The sequence below is a fragment of the Mangifera indica genome, chromosome 11 (genome assembly GCF_011075055.1).
Source record: "Mangifera indica cultivar Alphonso chromosome 11, CATAS_Mindica_2.1, whole genome shotgun sequence".
Taxonomy (NCBI): domain Eukaryota; kingdom Viridiplantae; phylum Streptophyta; class Magnoliopsida; order Sapindales; family Anacardiaceae; genus Mangifera; species Mangifera indica.
In genome coordinates, this window is record NC_058147.1 from 4,163,542 (window position 1) to 4,190,244 (window position 26,703).

At 34.3% G+C, this 26,703-nt stretch overlaps 5 protein-coding genes across 11 annotated transcripts; 2 read left to right on the forward strand and 3 right to left on the reverse strand.

Annotated features, from left to right (window-relative positions):
* Nucleotides 1-2,185, reverse strand: LOC123228837 (coiled-coil-helix-coiled-coil-helix domain-containing protein 10, mitochondrial-like). Its single transcript, XM_044654305.1, has 5 exons — nt 1,929-2,185; nt 1,275-1,337; nt 1,026-1,106; nt 740-927; nt 1-222 (listed from the first exon to the last, which is right to left on the reverse strand). The coding sequence occupies exons 1-5, from the start codon at nt 1,948-1,950 to the stop codon at nt 124-126; spliced, it is 453 nt and encodes a 150-aa protein (XP_044510240.1). The 5' UTR covers nt 1,951-2,185; the 3' UTR covers nt 1-123.
* A 2,734-nt stretch (nt 2,186-4,919) lies between these two features.
* On the forward strand, nt 4,920-12,039 carry LOC123229920 (GATA transcription factor 24-like). 3 transcript variants are annotated; one of them, XM_044655963.1, is made up of 11 exons: nt 4,920-5,076; nt 5,272-5,615; nt 8,643-8,729; nt 8,836-8,948; nt 9,075-9,185; nt 9,312-9,426; nt 10,012-10,071; nt 10,404-10,469; nt 10,559-10,630; nt 11,090-11,170; nt 11,618-12,039. In XM_044655963.1, exons 2-11 carry the CDS (start codon nt 5,307-5,309, stop codon nt 11,696-11,698), a joined length of 1,095 nt encoding a protein of 364 aa, XP_044511898.1. In that variant the 5' UTR covers nt 4,920-5,076; nt 5,272-5,306; the 3' UTR covers nt 11,699-12,039. The 3 variants fall into 3 exon arrangements, with proteins under 3 accessions (XP_044511898.1, XP_044511896.1, XP_044511899.1); XM_044655961.1 differs by having other exon boundaries at nt 4,925-5,076; nt 5,269-5,615; XM_044655964.1 differs by lacking the exon at nt 4,920-5,076 and having other exon boundaries at nt 5,104-5,615; nt 11,633-12,039.
* Nucleotides 12,040-13,756: 1,717 nt separating this feature from the next.
* Nucleotides 13,757-16,750, forward strand: LOC123229113 (neuroguidin). Of its 3 annotated transcripts, none has more exons than XM_044654698.1 (9): nt 13,757-13,917; nt 14,147-14,224; nt 14,434-14,521; nt 14,618-14,797; nt 14,899-15,087; nt 15,168-15,341; nt 15,437-15,591; nt 15,697-15,820; nt 16,296-16,750. In XM_044654698.1, the coding sequence occupies exons 2-9, from the start codon at nt 14,175-14,177 to the stop codon at nt 16,296-16,298; spliced, it is 963 nt and encodes a 320-aa protein (XP_044510633.1). In that variant the 5' UTR covers nt 13,757-13,917; nt 14,147-14,174; the 3' UTR covers nt 16,299-16,750. The 3 variants fall into 3 exon arrangements, with proteins under 3 accessions (XP_044510633.1, XP_044510632.1, XP_044510631.1); XM_044654697.1 differs by having other exon boundaries at nt 16,344-16,750; XM_044654696.1 differs by lacking the exon at nt 16,296-16,750 and adding an exon at nt 15,976-16,189.
* A 263-nt stretch (nt 16,751-17,013) lies between these two features.
* Nucleotides 17,014-20,089, reverse strand: LOC123229112 (protein CLT2, chloroplastic). The gene is made up of 10 exons (XM_044654695.1): nt 19,599-20,089; nt 19,368-19,513; nt 19,257-19,294; nt 18,657-18,772; nt 18,449-18,548; nt 18,331-18,366; nt 18,162-18,212; nt 17,899-18,022; nt 17,359-17,484; nt 17,014-17,256 (listed from the first exon to the last, which is right to left on the reverse strand). The coding sequence occupies exons 1-10, from the start codon at nt 20,012-20,014 to the stop codon at nt 17,108-17,110; spliced, it is 1,302 nt and encodes a 433-aa protein (XP_044510630.1). The 5' UTR covers nt 20,015-20,089; the 3' UTR covers nt 17,014-17,107.
* Nucleotides 20,090-21,745: 1,656 nt separating this feature from the next.
* Nucleotides 21,746-26,322, reverse strand: LOC123229114 (GATA transcription factor 25). Of its 3 annotated transcripts, XM_044654700.1 has the most exons (8): nt 26,143-26,320; nt 25,720-25,990; nt 24,969-25,052; nt 24,751-24,884; nt 23,587-23,697; nt 23,241-23,346; nt 22,361-22,420; nt 21,746-22,261 (listed from the first exon to the last, which is right to left on the reverse strand). In XM_044654700.1, the coding sequence occupies exons 2-8, from the start codon at nt 25,975-25,977 to the stop codon at nt 22,154-22,156; spliced, it is 861 nt and encodes a 286-aa protein (XP_044510635.1). In that variant the 5' UTR covers nt 25,978-25,990; nt 26,143-26,320; the 3' UTR covers nt 21,746-22,153. The 3 variants fall into 3 exon arrangements, with proteins under 3 accessions (XP_044510635.1, XP_044510636.1, XP_044510634.1); XM_044654701.1 differs by having other exon boundaries at nt 24,990-25,052; nt 25,720-26,322; XM_044654699.1 differs by having other exon boundaries at nt 25,720-26,319.
* Nucleotides 26,323-26,703: the final 381 nt, after the last annotated feature.

A 26,703-nucleotide genomic window follows, 5' to 3' on the forward strand; every position in this document is an offset into this window, starting at 1 on the left:
TTAAGAAATTTTAGCCATAGCAGTAAATTCCCTTGTAAACTTTTTAACAGTCAAGTCTCTCATTTCTCGATAATATCATCAAGGCAATAGAATAAAGATTATTAATCTTATTCACAATAAAAATCAAGCACCCAGGGTAGCCCCAGAGCCCCTGCGACATTCTTGCAGCATATCCATGTAGAACTGGCACTTGCTGATATCACTTTCATAGTTGGCCAGACACTGCAATGACAGGTACCAACATCATTAACTGTAAAGCAGATACAACCATAACATACCAAAAACTTAAAAAAAAGAATCATCACACAGTTATTGACTTCTCATTTTCAGGAATCAGGTAAAAAAAGGGTCAATTTCTGAAGTTGGATATCCAATGGAATTATACCTAAAGCCATGAACTAGGACACAAAGAGATGATTGCAATCAGATCACCCAAAGATCCAATAAAATATAGATTTGAAACATCTTAAAAACTTGAGAGGCCTCAATAAAAGTAACAAAGAGTTCTGGTTGACAATGAGTATATGTTGTAATCTTATACATTTGAGTTGATAAGATCCATAACTTTGACTTGATGGGGCAAATAGCCTGAAATTTAAAACTATAAAAATTTAACCAACACCCAACACAGACCAGAAAGCAAAACATGGCAAAGGAAAAAGAGAAATCTTAATAAAAAATAATGCTATGCAAAACCAAAACCAAGCCAATCCACAAACTAGAGTAGAAAGATTCATACATCTTGCAGAGCCTTGAATTGACCACCACAAGCATTAGAACCAAGACCGCCAGTGTTAGATGCTGGTGCCGGTGCCGGTGTGGCTGCAGGGGCTGAAGAAGAAATGGTCTCATGATGGATAACACGAGGGCCCATCACAGCATCAACAGCCCTGTGAGCTACCGCACTGCCAGTACCAAAGGCCAGGCCTGTTAATCAACAAAAAAGAACAAAGCAATCAGTAGCTAGGTTACTAGAACCACTTATATAAATTTGTCCATTATACAATAGAGACTCCTGAACTCACCATCTGCAACAGCAGCGCCGAGACCTCCCCCCATGGATCTATTCACACTTTGTGCAGGTGGTGGTGGAGGAGCACGAACGGCTACATTAACCAATCCATTTAACCATCAGAATTCAGAAAAAAATAAATGATAAACAACTCTGAAAGTACCATAACTAGTTGAAACCACTGTTTTGCCAATGAAAACATGTTATTAAACCCCACAAATGAACAAAAAGTCTCAAATACCAGATCACACAAATATTTTACCAGGCTTCGGAGGATCATGCACAGGTGCATGGGCAGCAGGTCGGTTACGAGGAGCAGACCTTCCTGCAAAGATGAGATGCCAAGGGTTATGTTTAGCACTGACCAATAATATTCATAACTTGCTACACACAGCCTAGTTCGGATTAGCTCCAAAATTTCACATGAGTCTAACAACTTGGTCCTTAGGCTTTAAAAGGACACACTAGTAATACAAGGTAACACAACAAACAAACCAAGCACGAAATTTGGATATCAATTTTGCCCCCAATTAATTATCTTCTAAATGAACCCTTACACAAAGACGAAATTCTCCACTCCCAAGTTTAAGTCCTAGCTGCTTTGATGACATCAAATTGGCAATTATAATGGATTCCTTAATACATCATATGACCAAAAAACTGACGAAAAAATGGCCATAAACAGAGACCAGGCAGGGCCAGTTCCAGCAACCGAACTGGCCATATAAACTTTTCAAAGTAAACAAATAATAACAATTATGATTTAAGAACAGGCTACAGACAATATCTATCCAGCACATAAAATGAACAATTTAATAGAAAAGATTCCGTGATTGAAAACATGGATAAAGAATAAAAAAAACGAAATTAACTAGAAAAGTTGAGGACCGGGAAGATAATCGGGATCAATACTCACCTCCGGAGCTTCGTCGAGGCATTGTCTTAAGGCGGTTGGAGATGCGAAAAACTAACACGCAAAGAAAAGAGCACAGCTTCCCGCTATAAATTGTAGACGAGAGAAGGAATCTACGAACCGTTAATTATATAGGGTGAGGAGAACGCGCCTGGCTTGAGCTACAAGTTCTGTCTACAGCCACGTACCTGACAGATGCTTCTAGAAGCGGTTGCTTGGATACAAATAGTGATATATTAAAGCAAAGGCCAAAAAACTTATTCCAGCCAAAGTTTTATGAAACTAGAGTAGAGTGATAATAATATACTTGTTTATAAATTATTAAAATTAATAAAATCAATTAATTTAAAATAAAATCAAAATTTAATCCTAATATAATAAAAAAGTTATTTTATTTTATTTTATTTATTTAATAATTTAATAATTTTGTTTTATGATTAAACCTTAAAAATTCATTTTTTGTTTAAAATTTTAATTTCAACCTATCTTTTTTGGTGGCCAAAATTTGGCCGTAACTTTTTCATCTTTGTCATCGACATTACATTTCCCTCTCTCCTATCTGTTGTCCATCTTTGCCTTTGACCCGATCCCTTGCTTGCATTTTCACTTGTGTTAAAACCAAAAACAAAAGTATTAATCCATAAATTTCATACAAAGTTAGAATAACTTCCGAAGGGGTTTGGAAAACCACCGCCGAGGTTCAAAAATAGCTCGGCCATGAGATTAATTGGGACCTTGATCACTATTAAAATTGAATATTTGCTCTACTCCTTGCCCAATCTCATTTTCAACAAAGCGAGAGACATGATAGAGTAACAATAATATAATTAATAAAACTATTTGTACATATTTATGAATACATAAATAGATATATAAATAATTAACTATTATATGATTAAATAATTTTGAAGAAATAATCAAATAATATATAATTACATAATAACTTATCATTTATGTATCTATTTTACACAGATTAAAGGACTTATTCTTATCTAAGTTTTAATGCATTTCCAAAATCTCATCTACAAAGTTTTAAAAACTCAAACATTCACCCATAAGTATTAACTTTAACCAAAACCGTTAGTTATAAAGGATAAAATCGTCATTTTATCGTTAAACCCTAAAATTTTAAGAGTTTATATTATTCTCCCTTCTCATAGTTTGAAAAACTAACAATTCTCCGTTATCCAAAAGTTTGAAATTTTTTTTTTTTCCCTTAAAATTTTTTCTTCTAGTAAAGGGAATTCACTGCCATTATCGCTCAACCACCCCAAATATTCTTCTTCGACCATCGGCCTTCTCACCAAAGTAGGTTCATTAGACGAAAAGTCTTTTTGTCTCTTCGGTCAATAAATCTGCTTTAGTGGGAGGCTTGATGATGGAAGAAGAAGATGCTTGGGTAGTTGGCAATAGCAGTTAATTCCTGTTGCTGGAGAATGAAGAAAAAATTTTAGGGGCAAAAGTGAATTTTTTAAACTACTGAGTGGGAGAAAAATTGTTATTTTTCTAAACTATAAGGAGAAAATGATATAAACTCTTAGGTTTTAGAGTTTAACAATAAAATAACAATTTTATCCTTTATTTTGGTTAAGGTTAACAATCCATTGACGGGTATTTGAGTTTTTGAAATTTCGTATGTAAGACTTTGAAAACACATCAAAACTTGAGCGAGTTTGTCCTGCTATTGTAGTAGAAGAGCTAAACCTATGGGCCTCTTAGGTCTAACCCAAGACAAAAGGTTAGAGGGACAACGTAACTCGACCCATTAGTATTTTCATAATTATTAAAAAAATTAAATTAATAATTGATTAATATTATAATATAAAATTATTTTTTATTAAAATTAATACAACGGCCAATTATTATTAGGCCTGGTTTAACCTTACATATAAAATTAGGTCATAAGCTTCATATTTATTATAAGCTCGTCTGCTTGCATAATTATTGGCCTTCAGTCCAACCCTTTTCCACCTCTATCTCTAATAAATACTATGAGAACCTACCTTTACTATCAACACCACTTATTTAAAGACATCACATAATTAGAGTAGTTGGTAGTGATTAGGATAATTTTATCCTCTAAAGGTAGCATGAGCGACCAAAACGTGACCTCAAATATAAAAGTATAAATTCAAATTCTTGCCTTATTTATTATAATATTTTGTAAAACCGTTTTCCTTAATAAAAAAATTGTGTGCAATTTACTTTAACATTTAAAAATTAGCCATTTTGACTACATACGTTGTGCTGGGTTCGGTCAAACAAAAAGGGAAAACATTTCAATTTCCACTTTGGATGAACGAACAAGTGCCAAGAGCACTGTAGACTCCATTTCATTAAAAAAGTACAATCTACCTTTCAATATCCCATTTTAGAATTTTTGTTTACTGTTCATCATACTTGACCGTTCTTATTACAACACACCAGAGATGATAATAAGTTGGATTGGCTTTAACATGGCTTATTAAATCTATAAATTGAACAAAATTTAAGATCCGTATAATAATAAGTTGGATTGGCTCATAAAAAAGGTAAGACTTATAATCCGGTCTTATAGTAATAGATTAAGGTAGATTTTATAGTGATGAATCAACCTATTAATTTTAATAAAAAATATTTTTATATTATAATTATTAATTAATTTTTTAATAATTATAAAAACAATAATGGGTTAAACCGGACTGACCCATAAGTCTTGTGTTTAATCCAAAACTTGACTCGAAAGGCCTATTTGCTGGGTCCGCCCTTATCATTTTTTTGTGCATAATGATCCACTCAATTTATTTGATACCTCTACAACAAACTGTTGGATCAAATTCGAAATCAACAATTTTTCACTGGGTCCCACACTCATCAATCCCCCATCCTTAATCATTAGCATAGCTTCCCATGTGAACGAATCATCAACCCCATGGATCCGGCATTCCATAATAATATTAAGCTCCTTATAGTACCGAATCACATCTAACACCTCTTTTGTATGGATACAGTAAAATGTGAAGCCTCGACTCGACAAGCCGACACTCTTTCAATCCAAAAGTAACAATAGAAACTAAAATTTAGAAACCTGGATATTTTTTTAATTCCAATTTGAGCCTCGTCAAGGAAACACGAGCTAACGGTCTTCAAATCTTAGCTATATTAATTTAGGGTACTTTCCTTTTTTAATTTTAATTTTTTAAAATCTATTTTAGATTCTTAATATTATTTTTTATTTTATCTGTTTCTATATTTTCCATTTCCATTTTCGAAGCTTCTGCTATCTCTTTGACAATTCAATTTCAAAGTTAGGGTTTATGACCTTAACCGAAGCGTAAGCGATGATACTTCTTCCGTAAAACAGCAGGTAATAATCGGCGGAGAAGCTAGGGTTTATTTGTTATGGCGGCTGCGAATCCTCAGCCGCTGCAGGCGCGGCCTTTTCAGGAGCATGCGCGAATACCAGTACAGATCGAAGACGAAGACGGCGATTACGAGGACGCTGACGGCATGGACGACGTGGAAGAAGGAAACATTAATTCTATGAATATTATGAACAATTGCAATAATAATAATAGCAGCAATACTAGTAGTTCAGTGGTTAACGTGGCAGAGCATGGTGTTGTTGTGGCTGCGGCTTCCAGGACAAGTGAGCTCACGCTCTCTTTTGAAGGCGAAGTTTATGTGTTTCCTGCTGTTACACCAGAGAAGGTACCTTTTATTTTTTTAAACATTTTAGTTGATTATTGGTAGGTATTGATTGTATTGATAGTATGTTGGTGGATATTGTGAATTGTAAGGGTTTTTTTGGACCTTTTAGTAATTCGCGGTTTATTGGAGTTTGTGGACAGTTGTCTCAGAATCTTAGTTAGTTCTTTGGGAGGTTTCTGGTTGTATCTGCAGTGTAAATGATTGCGTGCTTTTTCAGTTTGTGGAATGTAGATTGTTAATGAATTTGATATATACTAAACTGAAATTCAATTGAAAAGAGAGAGTTCGCATATTGAAGAAGAAGAGAGAACAGTTAGAGAGAGAGAACAGGACTTCATTGAGAGAGCGAGAAGATTTTGAATCAGCTTTTACATAACAAAAATGATTGCTCTTCCCCACTTTTAAATCCGTTGTACACCTTAACACTCATAATTCCCTATTACGAGTGAATTTGTTACCATTTACAATTGGTCAAAACAACACCATTTGTTTCTTATTACAAAGTGTAGAAAGACATCTTAAAACAACATTGTCCCCTTAAGTGGTTTCGCCCCAAAATGCAATGTTTCTTCCAGCTTCTTTGTCCTCATTGGGAAAAAGGTGGGAAATTTATTTATGAATTCATCAGTGAATTCCCATGTTGCTGCTTCCTTTGGCTCATCTTGCCATTGTATCAAGAGCTTCACAGTTGGAACATTTCTTCTCTTGACCAATTGACAGTCGAGAATGGTCTGTTGGCTATGGAGAAATTGTTGAAATTGTGAAGGAATAAGAGAGGAGGCCTGACTATTAGCATGGATGGGTTTCTAGAGGGAAACATGGAAGAAATTGTGGACTTTGGTGTCAACTGGCAGATTGAGTTTGTTGGCCACTTTGCCAATAACATCTTGGATCTGGAATGGTCCAAAATACCTTGGCTGCAACTTCAAATTATCATGGTGCATAAGTGATTGTCTGTAAGTCCAATCCTCATTATGGAATTGGCAATATGTTCTCTTCCTCCCTGCCATCATTTTCATGCAATGTTGAGCCTTTTCTAGATTATGCTTAAGAACTTGCAATGTTGACTCTCTAGCGCTCAACATGGTGTCTATTGCCACTACTTTCTAATCATTAGGCAAATAGCGAATGTGTAGTGGTGGTGGATAACTGTATAAGTCCTTGAAAGGGGATATTTGAATGCTGATATGGTAGCTAGTGTTACACTAGCACTTAGCTAACAGTAATCACTAAAACCATGAATGTGGGTGGTCTCCAACCATACACCTCAAGTAATGTTGAGACAACGATTAACTAATTTTGTTTGATTATCAATTTGAGGATGGTACAAAGTGGAGATTTGCAAGCAAACTCCATACAATTTGAAGAGGTCCTGCCAAAATTTGCTGATGAATACCATGCCCTTGTCACTTGTAATTATGTTTGGTGAGCCATGAAGCTTATAGATTGTATCCAGGAACACATAAGCTATCTTATAGACTGAAAATGGATGGCTAAGTATCATAAAATGGTTGTATTTAGTTAGTCTGCCTACAACTGCCATAATGAAGGTTTTACATGGGACTAAGGGAGTCCTTCTATAAAATCCATGGTCAATTCAGTGAATACTTCCTTTGGAACTGGCAGTGGCTGCAATAGCTTGGGGAAGCAATATTCTCAGGCTTGAAGTTTTTACACACATGACAACTACTTATTTAGTTTATGACTTCCTTTCATAGGCCTTTCCAATAGAGCACAACAACCATTCTTTTTGCAGTGACTGTAATTCCTTAGTGCCCACCAATGGAGGAATCATGGAACACTTTAATGAGGCCATGTTGGAGCTGTGGAACTTTTCCTACTACCAACTTCCCCTTCCTCCTTAATTGCCCATTTAACCAAGTGTAATGCATATGGGAGTCTAGATTCTCCTTATTATGGATTGCAAGTGTTCATCCTATCTCCAATTCTCTTCAAACTTTTTTTTTTCCTGTTGGAATCCTAAATGCAGGGTATGAGTTGAATCTCATATTGAAAAATATAAGCTTCTAGTGTGAAATTTATGTGACTTTGGGCTCTCAAATCTTAATAGTTAGTTTTTGAGGTGTAGTTCTTCAAAGTTCATATATTTTGGTATCAAAGTCATCATTGCATCTGCTAGTTGAAATTGTATGACATGGGTGGTGATGTTGACATTGCAGTGTTTACTCAAGGCTAGTAGAGAGTTAGCACACAGTCAGCCCAACTGGGCACCAAGGCTATGGAGCGTGTTGATATGTTTGAATCTCAAGTGCAAGATATGAGATTTGGACATCACATTAGAAAGTATGATCTTTTAATATGGGACTTGTATGACTTTGGGCTATCTAATCTCAATAGCCAACTTTTGAGATGTGATTCTCTCAAAGTTTATACCATTTTCCAACAACTCTAAGGACTGTATAGTGGTAGTCAAGTTATGTAGCTCCAATTGTGAAACCTTGCTAAGGCATCAACAACAATGTTATCCTTTTTTTGTATTTAATGTCATAGTTGAATTGCATTAATTTTGCCACCCAAACCTGTTGAGAAGGAGCAGTCAATTTTTTCTCTAGGAGATATACTTAAGGCTTTAGCGATCAGTTTTGATTGTGAAATGTTGATTTCATAAATAATGCTTCTAATTCCTTGAGTTGATTGCATCATTGCAAGATATTCATATTGATTCCGTTAATATTTAAGGTGTTTTATTGGATACTCATTGACCGCATTGAAAGGAAGGATGAACACTGGAAAGTACTTTTGTTCCTTCTTTGTCCTTTCATTTTTGTGAAATGGGATGTCCAATTCCATGCTCTGGTGTGACGTCCTTTACATAAAGCATATAAAAAGTTTTTGGATTCTTGCAATTAAATTTTTTAATTTGCTATATCACGTTTGTCGTTCTTCTTCTTGCCTCTAATTGTGTTCCTGGTTGGTCAAGTTTGCCATCCATTGCTTTACTACAATTATTCTTTAAGTGGCTGCTGGTTTGGAGGTTTTCATGGGTTTATTGAATTCTAACAATAGGTGCAAGCTGTGCTCTTGCTTTTGGGAGGACGTGATATACCTACAGGTGTTCCTACAGTTGATGTACCTTATGATCAAAATAACAGGGTCAGTGCTTGCAAATTATGAAATTTGTGAGACTTTATTGGATCATTGGTTTTTATGTTCCTGTCTAACCTGCCATGTTCTGTATGGTTTTGGTGACACCCCAAAGTGCTCAAATCTTTCAAGACGAATTGCATCCCTTGTTAGGTTCAGAGAGAAACGGAAGGAGAGATGTTTTGACAAGAAAATTAGGTACACTGTGCGAAAAGAAGTTGCACAAAGGTACACCTTCTGTTCAAATTCCTAAATAATGCTTCCAAATAAACCATTTGAGGTGTTCATTTGCATCACTATATTATTGAATTTGAAGGATGAAATTATTGGATTTTTTGCTTATTATCCCTGTAGGATGCACCGTAAGAATGGGCAGTTTGCATCTTCAAAAGAAAGTTCTGGTCCTTCACATTGGGATTCTTCACAGAGTGGCCTTCAAGATGGCTCTTCTCAGCCAGAAACTGTGTGAGTTCTATATATTCTCTGTCACAACTATTTTTTACATTTGAACATAATTATCATGAACAATTGTTTACATGAGGTGTTTCTGGTGACATACCACTGATCTGTGTATCTGTTAATAATATCTAGTCTTCGGAGATGCCAACATTGTGGAGTTAGTGAAAATAACACTCCAGCGATGCGTCGTGGGCCAGCTGGACCAAGAACTTTATGTAATGCATGTGGGCTTATGTGGGCAAATAAGGTTTGGCTATTTCTGATTTGTTAAGTATTTTTTGTTTGAATCTCCTGAAATGTATGATATGATAAAAGATGTTTATTCTCAACCATGCATGTTCATGAAGATATATTGTAATCATGTTTTTCTGTCAATCCTCAAGAATAGTTGATGTGGATTAAGATGGAATGATCAGATTCTTTCCTTCTTTCTATATATGCACACAGTTCTTTTTTTTGGTAAGTTATGAACGCAGTTCTTAGCTTTGCCTAAACTTGTGACACTGTTGCACTCAGCGGTTCTTTAGAATTGACAAATGTTTAGTGTTTTCTTCAGTGTATAAGTCTGGACATTTTAATGCAATCAGGCTCAGTTACAGCTAGCAAAGCATCTTTCCTGCCTTATACTAGTAAATGCATTTTATTCCATCTAAAAATTCAAATATCTTCATGGAAGTTTGATCTATCCCACATGTTTGATTGATATTTTGAATTCAGATCAGGCATCACTGTTATCTGAACATGCCTTAACAACTTCTTTTTATTAGCATTGCTGAGTTACATTTATTTTCAGTGATTTGTTATTTCTTGAACCAGTTTATTGGACATGCAGGGAACACTGAGAGATCTCAGCAAGGGGGGAAGGAGTGTATCAATGGACCAAACTGAACCTGTATGTACAGTAATTATGATTAAAATATTTTGTTTCTCTCTTTTTTATTTTTATGTAGAAGCTAAGCCCATGTAAAATGGTATATTCTAATTTGTGAGCTTAGATTTTAGTTTAAATATATGTTTTTGTGGAGTTTAAAAAAAATGGATGTGTGTGCACACATTTGTTGTTACAGTTTGATGGCCTTCATTTTTTAATCCCTGTCCTTTTATGACTTTCTTTTTTTTCTTAAATTTCAATGATGTTTTGTGGGATTAGAAATGCTGTGCACTGTGATGCTTTTTGCCCAATTCCATCCTTGATTAATCTACTGTTATTTACGGGATCTGCAGGAAACTCCAATGGATGTTAAGCCGTCAATTATGGAAGGAGAATTCTCTGGAAATCAGGATGAGCGAGTAAAATCTAATCTCTATCTCTGTTATAATTTCCTTTCAAATTGGGTGGACTCAATTCTTGCTTCTAAATTGTTCTATCATGTGTGCAGGTAACTCCTGAAGATGCTTCTAAGGCTGTTAACAAAGGGTCAAATGATCCTTCATTAGACCCAGCTGAAGAAGTATGTGTCAGTTCCAGCATTAGCCATATAAACCAGTGAATTCCTTTGTGCAATCTTTCTGTCTCACATATAAGCTTGACTAGAGTCACCTGCGCTTCCAAATAAGGAGGTTTGCTAGTGTGGCTTCTGTAGGTTTCATGTTTATCATTTTTCAAGCAAGGCTTGGCATGTGGATACCCCCAAATATATTAACCTAAATATAAATGCTATCCAACTACAATTTTATATTGATAAAAGTTTTAATGGCTACATATTTAATGTTTCATTCTCATATAATTTGTGATTCCTGGCGGACAATGTACTTGAGGATAGGTAATTATCAGAGATGGTGTTTTAATTCTTAGGTTTTCCCATTTTCATTACCAATATTTGCTCTTAATAATTGATACAAGTGATTTTTCTTCCAATTCTATGAGGGATATTTGCTTTTAGGTAACTTTGCGTTTCGGTATGATGTAGGATATGGATGGAGCTGCTGAAGATCTCACAAATACCTTGCCTATAGGAATTGTCCATTCCTCAGCTGATGATGATGAGCAGGTAAAACATCTAAATTGATTGTCAAGTGAGATGACATGTAATTCTTACAGGGCTTTTTAAAAAATATATATATATATATATATATATATATATATATATATATATATATGATGATGAGCAGGTAAAACATCTAAATTGATTGTCAAGTGAGATGACATGTAATTCTTACAGGGCTTTTTAAAATATATATATATATATATATCAGGGCAACAGTTGTGCTCTAACATAGATGTTGCATAATATCTCCTTAAAGAATTTTAAAAACTATAAAAAAACAAGGAAAATGAACTTCAAACATTTTTATCTATGAAATTTGCCCACAATCTTCTTTACGTTCCCACATCCAGTATCTTCTCTTTTATTTTTTTTTTAGTACCATACTTTGGAGAGGCTTGCTTCACAATGATGAATCTCTTCAAATTGATATACATTATCTCATTTTAGTAGTTCTGGGATCTGCAGGAGCCTCTGGTAGAGCTTGCTAATCCTTCAGATTCAGATATTGACCTTCCTTCTAACTTTGATTAGAAGGTGATGATTTGGTTTGTTCCATAAATGTCTGGAGATTTGAGTTCTTCATAGGCTTCTTCATTTTAGTGTCGCTCACATTGAATCTTAAGTACATTGATGCTCTCTTGACCCATAGAAGGTGAACTGCTGCTTCCAGCTGACATTAGATAATGTGGTGATGCCGGTTGATGTAAGTGCTGGGATCTATTTGTGTACATTTTGATATGAGATATGCCTGAGTGCTTTTACCACTGTATAGTATGTGATTTATTTGCCTAGTCATGTTGAGATAGTAATTTACTGCAATCTTGACCTTCTTGTTATATGTTGTTAAAATGAACCGAAAAATGTGCTTTTCATGTTCTCCCCTCAAAAGAAAGCTCAACCTGGCAAAAACATGGTGATTTCTTATCATTTTCTAAATGCAGATGTCAAATGGTGTAATATATACAGAACATTCGTAATCAGTATTAAAGAGATCTAATGTAATATATACAGAAGATTTACCAAGAGGTATATCATACCCATGTTGCCTTTAAAGAGTCTGAATTCAAGAGGCACGGTATACGAACTTTCATTCTTTTCTTCATAATTGTTTCGGTAATTGTTGGAAGTCTTTGCAAATCATCAATGAGCTCCAGCTGATGTAATGGATCCACCACTTCGTCCAGCATCATACGGACATCTTTCTTGAGCTTTTCCGCTCTTTTGGCATCTGATTCTCCTTACACAATACAGATTATATCATATTCACTTCTCAACGGTTGAACATAGTCATATTCCCAAATGGCTGGCTGTAATTGGCAGATCGCCCAACTATCGCCATGCATTGGAGTACTGCTCCGCCAGATACGACAGCAATGCTGGATGATCCGACTGGGATGCGACTTCTCGGTGGCAAGCGCTATCTAGTAGAAGTGCATGCACCTAATGAAGCTCGAATGCATAGAAGCATATTTTAAGTAAATTGATCATTAAGTGGGCTACTTTGGTGATAATGTCGTGAATCCTTTCATGCTTGTATATTTATAAACGGGAAATTAGTTAAAATACCTAATTTTAATACATTTAAATGATTTCAACCAATTTTTATGGATGGCTGAGATCTTAATTTAATATCCGTTTTACCCTCATCCTTGACCTTAAGAATCGTAACCTTTTATTATCCGAATTTTCACCTAAAAATTATTAGTTCAAAATCAAAGATATCTTCTATTAATATCATTTTAATCTAAGTGATCATTTATATAAAATTTTAAAAACTTAAATACTTATAAATTAACTGTTGTTAAAATTTTCTATCAGAACTAAAAATAAAATTGTTATTTTATCAATAATATTAAAAAATATATATATTTTTTATTTTCCCCAGGTTTTGAAAACTTGCATCTCACCTTAATCTAAACTTTAAAAAGTAATTTTTTTCTCAAATCTGTAGGATTTGTTACAAACTCCGGTAACAATGATGGTGGCAGCTAATTGGTTACAATGTCAACCAATTTTTTGTGTGTCTCCCTTTGATGTCGTTGACAACACCAAATGAAGGCGGATGAAGCCTTGATGACAATGACGACGCTCAAAGACGAAGAGACTTCATTGAATTGGCTCCGAACAATGACAATCCGTCGCGTTTGTAGCTAGAGAACAAGACTTCATCGATGGTTGTCCAGATCTGAATCTGAATTGATGAAAAGGGCGATAGATTTTCATCATTTGAAGCTAATTCAACGAAACCTCTTCGTTTTTAGGCTACTGTCACTGTCATGACTTCGTATGAGATCGTCAGTGATAGGAGAGAGAGATGCACAAAAGGTACATCGTCGTCAGAGTTTACATTTTCAAAGTTGAGATTAAAGTAGAATGTGAGTTTTTAAAATTTAAAAGAGAAATCAGCTAAAATGATATATTTTTAATGTAATTAATAAAATAATATTTTTATCTTTAATTTTAATACAAAAATTTAATAATAATTTATTTATGATTAAATATTTGAGTTTTAAAAAACAAGTGACGTTGCATTTATCTTCACCACAAAACTTTGTGGGAAAATCTTTTGCCCTTACTAGGAATATGCTGTGATTATATATACCTAACCCAAATCGACGTAATTCATTGTTCTCTTCTCAAGCCGCTCAAGCTCCAGTGACCTAATCCTTTGCATATTCCCTCTTCACTTACTCCTTCACCGTCTGACTTTATCTTCGCCGTTCTCTTAATTTTCAGTCTCCATCTCCAAGGTAGTTGCCACCCCTATTTCCAGTAGATTTGCTTATTCTTCATATACATAGTACACCAATTTTTTCACAAATTTTCTCCTTTTCACCTTCCAACTCTTTCTTTATTAAATTTCAAATTTTATATATAAATATATATGTGTGTGTGTGTGTGTGTAGATTTATCTTTAACCAGTTTTGTCTCAGTTTACATGATATCAAAATATTTAAATTCTTTACCATTGAATTGCAGTATTACTGCTGATAATTACTTGTAAATCATGGAGGGTTCTACCGATAACAATTCGGGCTATGATGAAAGAGTAAAGAAGTAAGTTTGCATCTGTATTTAACTCCTTTGTTTAATTCTTATATATTGTTTATCAGAACGTTGATTCTGTAACGGATTATTTAGTTTACTTCTAATTTTTATTTTATTTTTTTATCGAAACACAAATTCTGTAACGGATAATTGGGTTAATTTACTGAAAATCATTTGTGTATTTTTTTGATTTCTTGTTTCGTGTATTGTTGTTTCAGAGAGGCGCCTCAGTTGGCAGCATTGTTGAAAGAGATGAAAGAAGGATTAGATGCAGTGAGTAGTAAAGTGCAAGCTTTAATAACCAAGGTAGAAATTGTTTTCATCTAATTTTAAGTTATGATAGAACTGTCGAAAGATCAAAATTTTATTCAAAAGTAACTTTATATATTTTTTGGGTAATAGGTGAAAGAGAATAATTATCCAACAGCAGATGGACTTAGCTATCTTGAAGCTAAACATTTGCTGCTTCTAAACTATTGCCAGTCCATTGTTTATTATTTGCTTCGCAAGGCCAAAGGTTTATCCATTGATGGGCATCCTGTTGTTCGGAGTCTTGTAGAAATTAGATTATTTTTAGAAAAGGTATGGAATTAATTTTTTTACTGTATCAATCAGTCTTTCAGTGTTTGTGATTTTTATGAGATTGTTAATGCATTTCTTTTTCTTTTTTTTTTTGTTAACAGATTCGTCCAATTGACAAGAAACTTCAGTACCAAATTCAGAAGCTTACAAGCACAAGCATTTCTGTTAGTGGATTGGGAAAACTTGATCCAAGTGAAAAGGAATCTGATGAGCCACAGAAGACTGAAGATCTATTCAGATATCGTCCTAACCCAGACATGCTTGTTAGCAGAACAGATATGACAGTTGAGGTGAGTCTGCAATGATAAGAGTACAGTCAAGGATTGAAATTCAAATAAATCTGTTTCCTAAACCATTTTAAATATTGTAGGACAATGAAGGCATGTATAAACCCCCAAAATTTGCTCCCACTTCTATGGATGAGGATAAGATGTCAAGAAAGGAAAGAAATGCTTTGCGAAAGGAGGAAGAGACACTGCGACAGGCTAGGCAGAGTACTTATATGAGGGAATTGATGGATAATTTGGAGGGGAGACCTGAAGAGGTTGGTTTTAAATTGTGACAGAATTGGACGATTTCTTGCATGGATTCAGCTGATTTGTTTGTTTGTTTCTTTTTGGTTGATGGCGGAAAATGCAGGTTAGAGAAACTTTTGGATCTGAGAGTCGAGAACTTACTAGATACAAGGAAAAGATGGAAGAGCGTGCACGGCAAGAAGAGGAGCTTTTTACTCGTGCTCCTCTTACAAAGATGGAGAAAAAGAAGATGAAACACTTGAAGAAGTCGAGAAATGGGTATGCAAAATATAAAATTCAGTAAAGGTTTCAGAAGTTTTCATACCAATTTGTGGTGGTTTGTGATTATCTTGCCTTGACCATTTGATCATTTGTCTGTTCCAGGTTGCTAGGTCTAACTGACAGTTTCTATGATGAAATAAAAACTTTACCCATGGAGGATAATGATGAACAACCAACAAGCATGAATTATGGTAGAGGTGGAATGGGGAAATTAAAGAAAAGGAAGGTATGTCATCTTGAATTGTGACAATATTTTCCCTTATTATATCCACATTGCTCCTGTGTAGTTGTTACTTTATGTGCACAGTACTGATTTTGATTTATTATCTTGTGAGTTTACTAAAACCAACCTTTAGAAAGTTTGATTATTATGTTATACAGATTGGATTAATCTCGTGATCAGTTTCATTATGCCAAAAATGTTGAGATTAGTCAATCTTTGAGAAGGGGCGGGGTTATTTTGTATTTAAAAGTGGCAGGGCTCTTTCTGTTCTAGCATACAAACAAAGACACATTAATGTTGACATCAAAATTGGAATCTAATAGCTTTCTGGAAAAAGGGAACTTCTTGTTATCACAAGAAACTTTAGTGGTATTTGTATTGTTAATTTTTTCTGCGTGTTCTTTATGTATCACCCAAATCCAGTCAGATATCCTGGATCGTTTATTTTAAGGTTTAACGTTTTTGTCCCTTTTGGCAGTGATATTGACAATCTGAATGACAAGAAAAATAATCTTTGGATTTACAGATCAAACAGATTTGAAGCTGTAGAACAGCAACAGCTCTCTAATTTGAGTTGTCTAATGGGGAAGTATTTTGAGCGTATGAAGGCTTGCATGATGCAATGTTGTAGAATAGTGAAACATTGTTTTGTTGCTTTTTCTTGGGCTCTACTTGAATGAAGATGTTTGGCTTGCAATCAAATTCAATCATTTAATTTCACTCTGAATTTTGCTGGTTGGAAATATAGATATTGATATTTTATTTTATGTATAATTGAGGTGATGTCATTTACACGTGTTCGTCATAGATTATCATTGTTTTACCTTTTGTAACTTCTAGTTGTTAAAGCATGTAAATACCAGATTTTGTTGCAGAATTTTAACACTATTCCATGAGGCTTATGTGCCCAATATCAAAACACTTTTGACTTTACATTTCACGTACTCCTATGCTGCTAAAATATACTTCAATTTTCTGCTATGCCTAAATCTTTTAATCTTCACTGTGTTAGAACCATATCGGTAATATTTCTTCACCAAACTTACTAAGCAAACTATTGAAAAATCTACATTTCATAGATGGTCCATTAATTTGTACAAGTTGAGTGAAAAAGCTGAATTATAATTTCCATTACAAAAGAAAAGGATATTTTTGTGGTGAAATAAGATGATAGAGGAGTTTGAGACCACTAAAAATATTAGAATCATTTATGATCTTTAACAAATCAAAATTCAATATGCATTAAAAATGCAATGAATCTTACGACCAAGAATAGAAAAACTTGGCGATTTAAGAACTTTGCTTGACAGGTTGCGGTATGTTGTATATTATGAGACCTAAAACAAGAATCAAACTGCCGAAGAGGAAAAAGGGGCTCAAGCTCATGCCATCGGGAAGGTATGGCAGCGGAAGGGAAAGGGCATAGATCGAAAGTGGCACTGCAAATAAAACAAAAGGGCCTATTAGTAAACAATTGTGCAGAAACAAGGTACAGGACTACACATACATTCATGTATGACCCAGTATGTTACAGAGAGCACCTGATAGCATCACAACAAGTGAAGCAACAACTGCCGAGGAAATCTTAAGTAGACTGAGCACTGATATGTTAAAAGCCATGTTGGTACTCATATACAGTAGTGGAAGTAAGGGAGCTCCATCACAGCCTGAACCATTTACATATTAATTGATGAGCAGAACGCCTAGAGAAGATCAGCCCTCATAAAGTCTCAAGTTTGTCAAAAGATTAAGAAAACAACTATAAAACGTTTTAACAGGATATTTTTAATTAAACTAACAAATTAACAAATATATGCACTTTGTATCAAAATTTCATGTCTACTCACTAGTAGTTAAGTTGGCAATGACAAAAATTAAATCAGTATTATCGCTTTCAAAGTCAGTATGTACAGTTTTCCTTTGAAGGTCTCTTCTAAATGAAAAAACAAAAGCTTGCTTGTCTTTTCACTATAGTTTCATTTTGTATTCATTGCAAATTAACCTATATGATAATATCTGTAATATACAAAGATACCCATATGCAGAAACATATCAACTAAAAAATAAGACTAATAACTTGCCTGTTGTAGTCCTTCCCATGTTTAGAAAGCAGCCAACACCGCTTTTGAGATATGAAGGAAGTTCAGCAAAAGGAATGCCTTTTAAGTTTGACAGAAGAGGTAAGAAGAAAAGAACAAACAGCGCCTACAAGTTTGAAGAGATGTTCAACTACCATGAAAATATCTCATATTCATATTAAGATACCTCAAGTTCATATAAAATGTTTGCAGAACAATATGTATAAATTCACAGAACAACAAATTCTAGTAAGGAGAATGATTACCTGAAATCCAGATCCAAAGGAATTTACAACAAATATGTCAAGTGATTTTCCCTGCATGCATCCAGACTGAGTCAGAAAATTTCCAATAATACGCAGAAACAGCTTGTCAGCTACAATAGATTCCATGGCCATTTGATGTTTAAACAGGCAATAGATAATAGGGCATCACCTTTAGGCGCTTTTTGGCATCAACGAAAACAAATTCCTGTTCAAACAAAGATTCAAGATTACTTATTTTCCTTGTATACAGCACACTTAAAATATGACCAGAGATTATTATTTGTGACCTTGATGATAGAAGCACCAGCTTGAAAAGCACAAGATGCTATCATTATGGCTGGCCATACAAATTCAACTCCAGATAGCATCTGACCAGCGTTAGACCCACTGTAATCACAGAATGCACAAATAACCATCACTGGCCTCCCACAGAATTAAATTACAAGGGCTTTGATTGTTGGAATAATAATTTAAAATATTTATGTATAAGGAAACCTGGCAACTGCCAACACTACACCAGTAGCCACAAGCAGGCAGCCAGCAATTTGGTTCAAAGAGTACTTTTTTCCCAAGAGACAAGCAGACAAAGCCAACTGCCACACTAAAAATGTCTGCCAAAAAAAAGAAAATCCTGAGGGCTTAACCATTTGGATTTGCTATGCACATTTAACATGAACAATGACATCCATTATTTTATATTCTTTTCCAATGAAAAAATATAAAGAAAAGAAATTGTATTTCTAAAAAATTTCCAATTCATTCCTTCATCAAGATCAGCGGTTTGATAATGACTTTATGGTTACACAATGTATTAAGTAATCAGTTGATTCAAAATAAAAAACTAAGCATTAGTAGTAATTCATCATGATCTAACATTACTTATGTTAACAAACAACGCACAACAAAGGCAATTAAGAACAACGGCAAGAGTAGTGTGTCAACCATGCACATAGTTTTGAAACTGAAAAGTTTTCAACTGCCAACAACTCCATATTAAAAAATTTATAAACAGAAACCTCAAAGTTCTTTGTCAATAAAAAACCTAACAACAACAAAAAAACAAGTTTGGTTCCTCATTTTTACCATGAAACATACCTGATTCAATATAGGTATAGCAGGCCCAGGAAGCATTGCTGTTAAAGATACATAACATTATATCAATAATATATTAAGCCCAGAAACAAACACCTCAACTATCAATTTTACCTGCAGAAGCCATTCCGCTCGCAGCTCCAAGAGCCTCCAGAATACCAATGGCCATAAACCGAGATTTGGGAACACCTATCATTTCATCGCTTACGATACCCATCCGGTACCGTGTATACAATATTGAAAAATAAATCACCACATACCTAAAATACAGATTTTCCCCACAAAAATAAGCATTACTGTCACGTCCATCACATACATAAGGTCATAGCAATAAGAAAAACTTACCCGAAAGTGGTGAGTTGAGCTAAGAAGAAAGGGTATTGTTTCATGGGAACGAGAGCTAGCTTGTAGAGCACGCGGTTGGCAACTGCTAGTGTCACCGTGACAGCAGAGGTAATTATGATGAGTTGACGGTTAGGTGACGATGGTGAAGGTGCTTGTGGTGTTTTGCTGGTTGACAAGCGGACGGTAAGATTAGAGTTTCTTGATGAGTTGCGAACAATATTGGTGTTTTTGTGGGTGAAATTAGAATTGTTGATGGAAGGTGATTTTGAAGGGAGATGATGAGAGTGTCTGCGAAGAGACAATGAGATGAGAGGATGAGAATTTGAACCATTGAGGATGTACTTGTGGCTACGGAGATGGAGGAGTGGATGTTGTAACGAAATGGCATGAAACGACGACGTAATGGAAAATCCCATGATCAGGAGAGACGAAGAAGAAGGGAGAAATGCTAGCAAAGGCGAACTTTCGTGCGGAGAAGACCGTAAAATTTGGAGCCAAAAATTCTGTTTGGCAATTGGGGGATAAGTATATCCTACGCTGGTTTAGTCTTGCACCCTTCTAAGATTAGTTTATAATTAATAACATTGTGTGTATAACTTTTACGCATAATCGTATAAGCAAATAATGATATATTATTATGTAATTATGTGTTGTTTTATCTCTAATTTTTAACTGTTTAATCACATAATAACACGTTATTATTTATACATAAAATTATACACAAAACTTACACACAAAACACTACTAATTAATAATTGTTTTCAAAATATATTAAGACATGTCATGAAGAATGAATATCAATATAAAATTTACAAATCTACAAGATCTAAATGGGCGATAAAATGTCTTTATGAATTATGTTGATGATGTGTACGAGTAATAAAGTTAAAGGGTTGTGACTATTTTTAATATTGTCGTATAGATATTAAGTACACATGGTAAAGAAATTTGATAATGGCATATCGTAGATAAGCATGGGTCTAGATATTAGGATAAACATTGAAGAACATTTGAATAATCATTTATGTTACCCAACTATTATCACAATTTAACATTCAGTAGTTACGAGACTATCATATATATTGAAACGGATGATGAACAATAGTTTAAGTATTTTTTCATATCAATGAGTTGATCTATTGTTAGAATTATATCCTAAGAGTACAATGATTTTATGAAATAATGTAAATTATTGTTTTATAAATAAAAAGTGTTTTATATATAATGTGATTTCCCTTACTATAACTATTCACGTGTCAACATCAATAATCTAAGTTTGTAAATATATATTTTTTGCGTTTAGATGAAGAAATCATATATAAGAGACGAGATTTTTTCATAACTTAAAATTATATTTACATCCATGAAATAAAAATTTGGGTTTTTTGGTTTAAGTAAGGTTACATCGTTGTTTACCTCTGTTGGGTTTAAGTAAGATTTTAAAGCAGAGACACTTGTGCGAAAAAAGATACATTGACAACTTAGACCATGTGAAGTTTATAATTATGTGTAACTATCCAAACAGAAATATAAACTTCATACCTTAACAACTTTGGCATATGCACTATAATCCTTCATTAATGGTGTACATTTGATTTACATACTACAATTTTTAATTAGAATAAAAGGTGAAATCCAGCCGATACTTTAGCTAGTTGGGATTGTAGTTAAGTGGGTTTGCCAACATTATTCCATATATATGAAATTCATGACTCTGAAAGATAAACGACAGAGTCTTATAGGGTTTTACAAAGGGGTGAATGATGAGTTTTGGCTGGATGTTAGTGATGAGTTCATTAAACATTGTAATTCATTAGATGTAAAATCTGATCACAAGATAAAAGATTTAATCAGAAGGCATATTAGTAAATTGACCTAGTTTTTTTAAATCAATGTTTAATGAGCATACATGTATGATCATTACCCATGGTCAATAGATTCTAAATGCAAGTGACATATGGTTTAATATTCAATATAATAGTGGGTTTAACTGAGAGATGATTACTCAAAGATGACTAGCGGAAGATGAATAGCATGAGAATCATGACAAGTTGGGGACTAAATTATGTTTAGCTAAATTCACTTTATGGGGGTGACTTTTCCATTTTCACAGGCGAAAAAGAAACTCATATCCATAAAGAAAGTAGTAAAACAGCTCAAAACTAGACTTACATGCAGGGGGTCAGAAGGAATATCTGCCATCTGGGACCTGCATATCTTTATATACTTTGCATCTGTTTCCGTTAACAAAATTTGATTTACTAGAACGTCTTTACTTGAGGGAAATGAAAGGAAGAACAACAGGGCTTAAACTTAAGGGCCCTACCTTTTACAAAGATTACCATCTAATTGAAGCTTACTTTTTTGATGTGAAACATCTGAAATAAGTTGCTTTTCAGGTGACCTCATGCAAAGTAGCAGCAGATAAGAGACTACCTCATATATTGAAGGGGCTATGATATCTGTACATATAGAACAAGCTAAATGAAATCACTAGAAAAACTTCAATGATATAGCCAACGCCCGACCACTGTAACCATTTTTTGTAAGAAGACTCAAGGCTCAGTTAGTAAAGCAGTGTCCTCATCATTTGAGAAAGAAACAAGTTCATTGTCTGTATGGATGGCAGCTCCACAGCCTGAGTCATTTGCTTCTCCTTCACCCTACATCAGGAAAAATGCCATTCCACATTTTTATATGGGAAGGAGGCCAGAACATAACAGTGAACCAAAATTTATGTACTTCAGCTAGATCATACATACCTGCTCAATTGGAATAAGAGAATGGTCCTGGGTTTTCTTGGAAAGATCCCTCAGAGTACCCTGCATAGTTCCATTGTCAAAAAAGCACATCAGCAGAGGATGTCATCAAAAACTCAAAAACACAATGGAAACAAAAATCTCCACTTGAGCCTTCTATAATACAACTTATAACACTAAACACAAGAAATGAAATGAGAAGTGAAATTTATTGGCATCTCTTAAAAATAGATTCAGCAAGTGTTGGAAGTCAAATGATGAAAATCAATAACTTCGACAATAGAAAGTCATGTTGCACAGGTGTCAAGTTACCACAACATTCACCCATGCCCAACAACTACAAGACACTGATGCATTAAGATCCAATAATTCCATTAATATGAACCATGCAAATGAGTTGATATTATATAAGGTAAATTAAACTATCATGTATCTTCGTCAACCAAGATCCATTCTCATGAATTAATATTCATTTGTAATTGTGGCTAGTCACAATGAATAACATATCTGATGGTTTTAACTCAACAGTATCAATCAACCCTGATCACATCAAATTAAGATTAGTAATGTGAGACAGCATGCATATTTCTGTAGACAATTACCAGCCCATAAATACTCCTGACCACGTATCGAGGAAAGAATGCCTAACAATGTTTTCAAACCAACAGCAAAATAAGGCAAGAGTATATACATATCAGGGATATGGCCAGGATAAAGTAAATTCTGTTAACATGCCAACTTTATAAGTACTGGCAAATATATTGTCAGAACCAGAGCAATACTTTTTTGAGAGCAAATCAAAATCCTCACAGAAAACAAGTACGACATATGCACAAAAAAATGCAATTGATAAAGAAAAGCATAAAAATCATTGAATACTGACCCTGTTTGCCCAAAAAAGTCCACATGCATTGCAGAGAGACCTTGGACCAGATGGACCACGTCGCATCATGGGAGTAGACTTTGAACTTATACCACAATGTGAACAACTAGGAAAACATGCAAAAGATAGAACTGGTGAAATTTTTAACATTGAAACTCGCTTGACTATTATAATTTCAAGCAACTAGATCGGTAGGAAGTACACCTCAAAATAGAAAGCCAATGGCAATAGAATAATTCAAAATGGTCTTCAAAGAAAGGGTTAAAGAAAACACAGTCTAGAGAAAACTCGCATTCGTGTTTCATGGAAAGAAACGGATAGAACTTGGAGATGGAATGAAACTCACGAGGTTTCTGATGGACTGTCATCCTGCCCTGATTCCTGGGAATTGCCCCAATTAAAGGCTCCCCCTTCAGACTTCTTGGCTGAAGTAAATTGACCCTTATTCCTCTGCATCCTGAAAACCAAAAAATATATATATATATTATTTTGTGAAAAGACTAAAATTGATTTATTATTTTATTTAGAAAATAGTTAAAAAAATTGTAGTGTATTAATGAAGGAAAACGAGAAATACATGAGTTGATTCAGTAAATAGAATAACATTAAGTATCATATGTAGAAATAATACACAAATCATTGACAAAGGTTGTTCACAAAACATTGTATTCTTCCATAGTGAAAACTGTCTTTAACAGGTAAAAAGGATACAAAAACATTCCACAAGGAAAACATGAGTACAATTCCTTTGCCATTGATATGAAAAATCATACCATAAAAGTCCATGTCTACTAGTGCATATAAAATCTGCACAGTAGATCCTAATCTCCATCCCTCTTTTCAACTTCCTCTTTCAAAGAGACCAAATTAAAAAATAAAATAAAAACCATCCCAATAATGGACTTGCATTGTAACAACCATCTACACAGAGCTCCATGCCAAGAATGCAAGAAGAGCTGATTTGTAACTGATATAAACCATTAATATAGCTTACTAAGGAATATGTAAAATCTTTGCAAAAGCAAATGGTATTAATGGTTCACTACCACTTTAACAGATGCTTACACCACACTAATGTCAATTAAGAAAACACTATGGCCAAGGAAAAAGTATTCATAATGATTTTCAGATGAACTAGATATCTTGGCTCTTCGCTTTACAAGGCTTCCTGGCAGCAATATCGCATATATACTTCACTTCTATACACCATAGTTTCAAAAGAGAATATACGCAAGTTCAGAGACAACCCAGAGTGTTATATTTGGAAGTCCTTAAAATGGCTGTGTTATCGAACAAGAGAGAAAATGTACTGGTTTGTTGGTCCATCCAAGAATAAGAGCAGATAGAATCCATATTTAACCAGCAATAAAAGTCAATAATACTAGCTTGTCCAATGACATAAATATTCAAATTGAAAAACAAGTACCTAGTGTGCATTTGCCAGCTAATTTAACTCAATACACAGAAAAACTTATCCAGAAGAAATATCAATTCAAATAAATTGCCAAACCTAAGAGCAACTTCTTGGCGGACACTATATCTGACTTTCTTGTCAAAACAGCGTTCTTTCCTCTTCTGCCGGAACCTATTTAATGAAGCAGCTCTCTGTGGTTGGTTACACCTTCCTGGAAAGTCAGCAACACCCTAAACACAATGCCCGTAGAGATGTAAAAGATAAAATAAAATAAACAGATAGAACATACATTACGCAGTTGAATAGTTAAATACCCTCTGATTTTGAGGAATCACCTCCATTCCTGGTGGGCCTGATGATAACTCGCATCCTCCCAGCAAAAGCAGCACAGCTTGAACCTATAGATACAAGATAATAAGAAAATGCACGAAATATACAATCAAAATCTTGAAACGTCTATAAGACGGACGACCATAACTTTAAAAATCTATTTGCCTGTCAAGATATTAACCATGAAACCAGTAAACTTGAAGTGTTACACAGTTTTAATTTGATATGGTTTGGAATTGTTTTGAATTACCAGTTTTAATTTCTCTTAAATTAAAGGGTAAATAGAAAGAACTGATTGGAGTTATTAATAGATACCAGGTATATGCAAGACGATGCCGTTTACATATTAAAATTGTAATTCGGAGAGTGAGAGTTTGTTATAAAATGTAAAGGGGCGCCACTATATACTCATGCTTATTGTGCAGATTTCAATTTGGGGAATATAAAATCAATTTTATTTCTCTATTTCTCTCCCAATGTATTCTATTTCTTCTCCTTCTCCTTGATTCTGGATTTTCTTCCTCTGGTTTTGCTCTCTATCTTTTTCTTCTTCTTCTTTCAGTTCCGTCCATATCATAATTTCATTCAAAAATAAAATACATCAAGTCCATATAAGCATCAATCAGAGGTCCAAACCAAAAAGATTCATAAACTTCAATATAATCATTTAATTCTAAAACCTAAGTAACACAACAGAAAAGAAAAGATATAAAAATGTGCAAATTGCTGTATTACCTTATCGGGAGTAACGGAGTCGAAGACATAGACCTGGCCGCGAAAGGAGAGGGTGAGCTGGCTCGAATTACCCAATTCGGAGCCAGAGGATGGACCGTAAACAGAATCAGGAGCAGCGTCTTCTACAACGACGCCGTTTCCGAGGGAATGAGTGTCGTAGGAGAGATGGTGATTATCAGCGCCAACGGAGACGTCTTCGTCGTCTGCGCCGGCGGACATTTGAGTGGGGATGTTCATTGGCTGAGAGTGACCGTACATTGCAGTTTTTGAGCTAAAATAAGGGGGTTGTGAAGCATTAAAAAAAAAAACAGAAAAACAAATAGAAAGATTAAAATTATAAATGAAACCCTAACCCTAAGTATAAGAGTGTGAAGAGTGAGATAAATAAATTAAAAGAGGGAGGAAGAAGAAGAGGGTTCTAACAGAGAAATAAAAGGAGCGTATGATTTTGTGTTGCGTTTGTGAGAAGAGCGAGAGAGAACACAGAGTGAAGGACAGGACAGGGACAGCTCAGGACACAAAGGAAAGTGACCAGGGTAAATTACCCTCAATTATGCCTATATTAACGATCAAATGCCCTTTGGCCCTAGCCCAAATCCATTTTTTATAACTTTTCCCCGGTTATACCACTTTTTCAGTATGAAAATAATAATGCCACCACATTTTAGGAAATTGAATATAAAACTTGGTTTTTATATATACGTATTAATTTATCATTAATTTTAAATTATTCAAATAATATTTAATTATATAATAATATATTATATATAATTATAAATTCGTTTATATATTCAACAGTAATAGATATTTGTATAATATAATATTCATAATTGAAAAATAAGTCATTGTCTGTGAACTGTTTATTTATTTTTAAAAATTATGAAAGAACGATGGTAGATTTTATATATACAACACACACACACGAGCTGCTAAAATGAAAATTTTGGCGATCATTTTGGATGCATAATCATAGTACATGGAGCC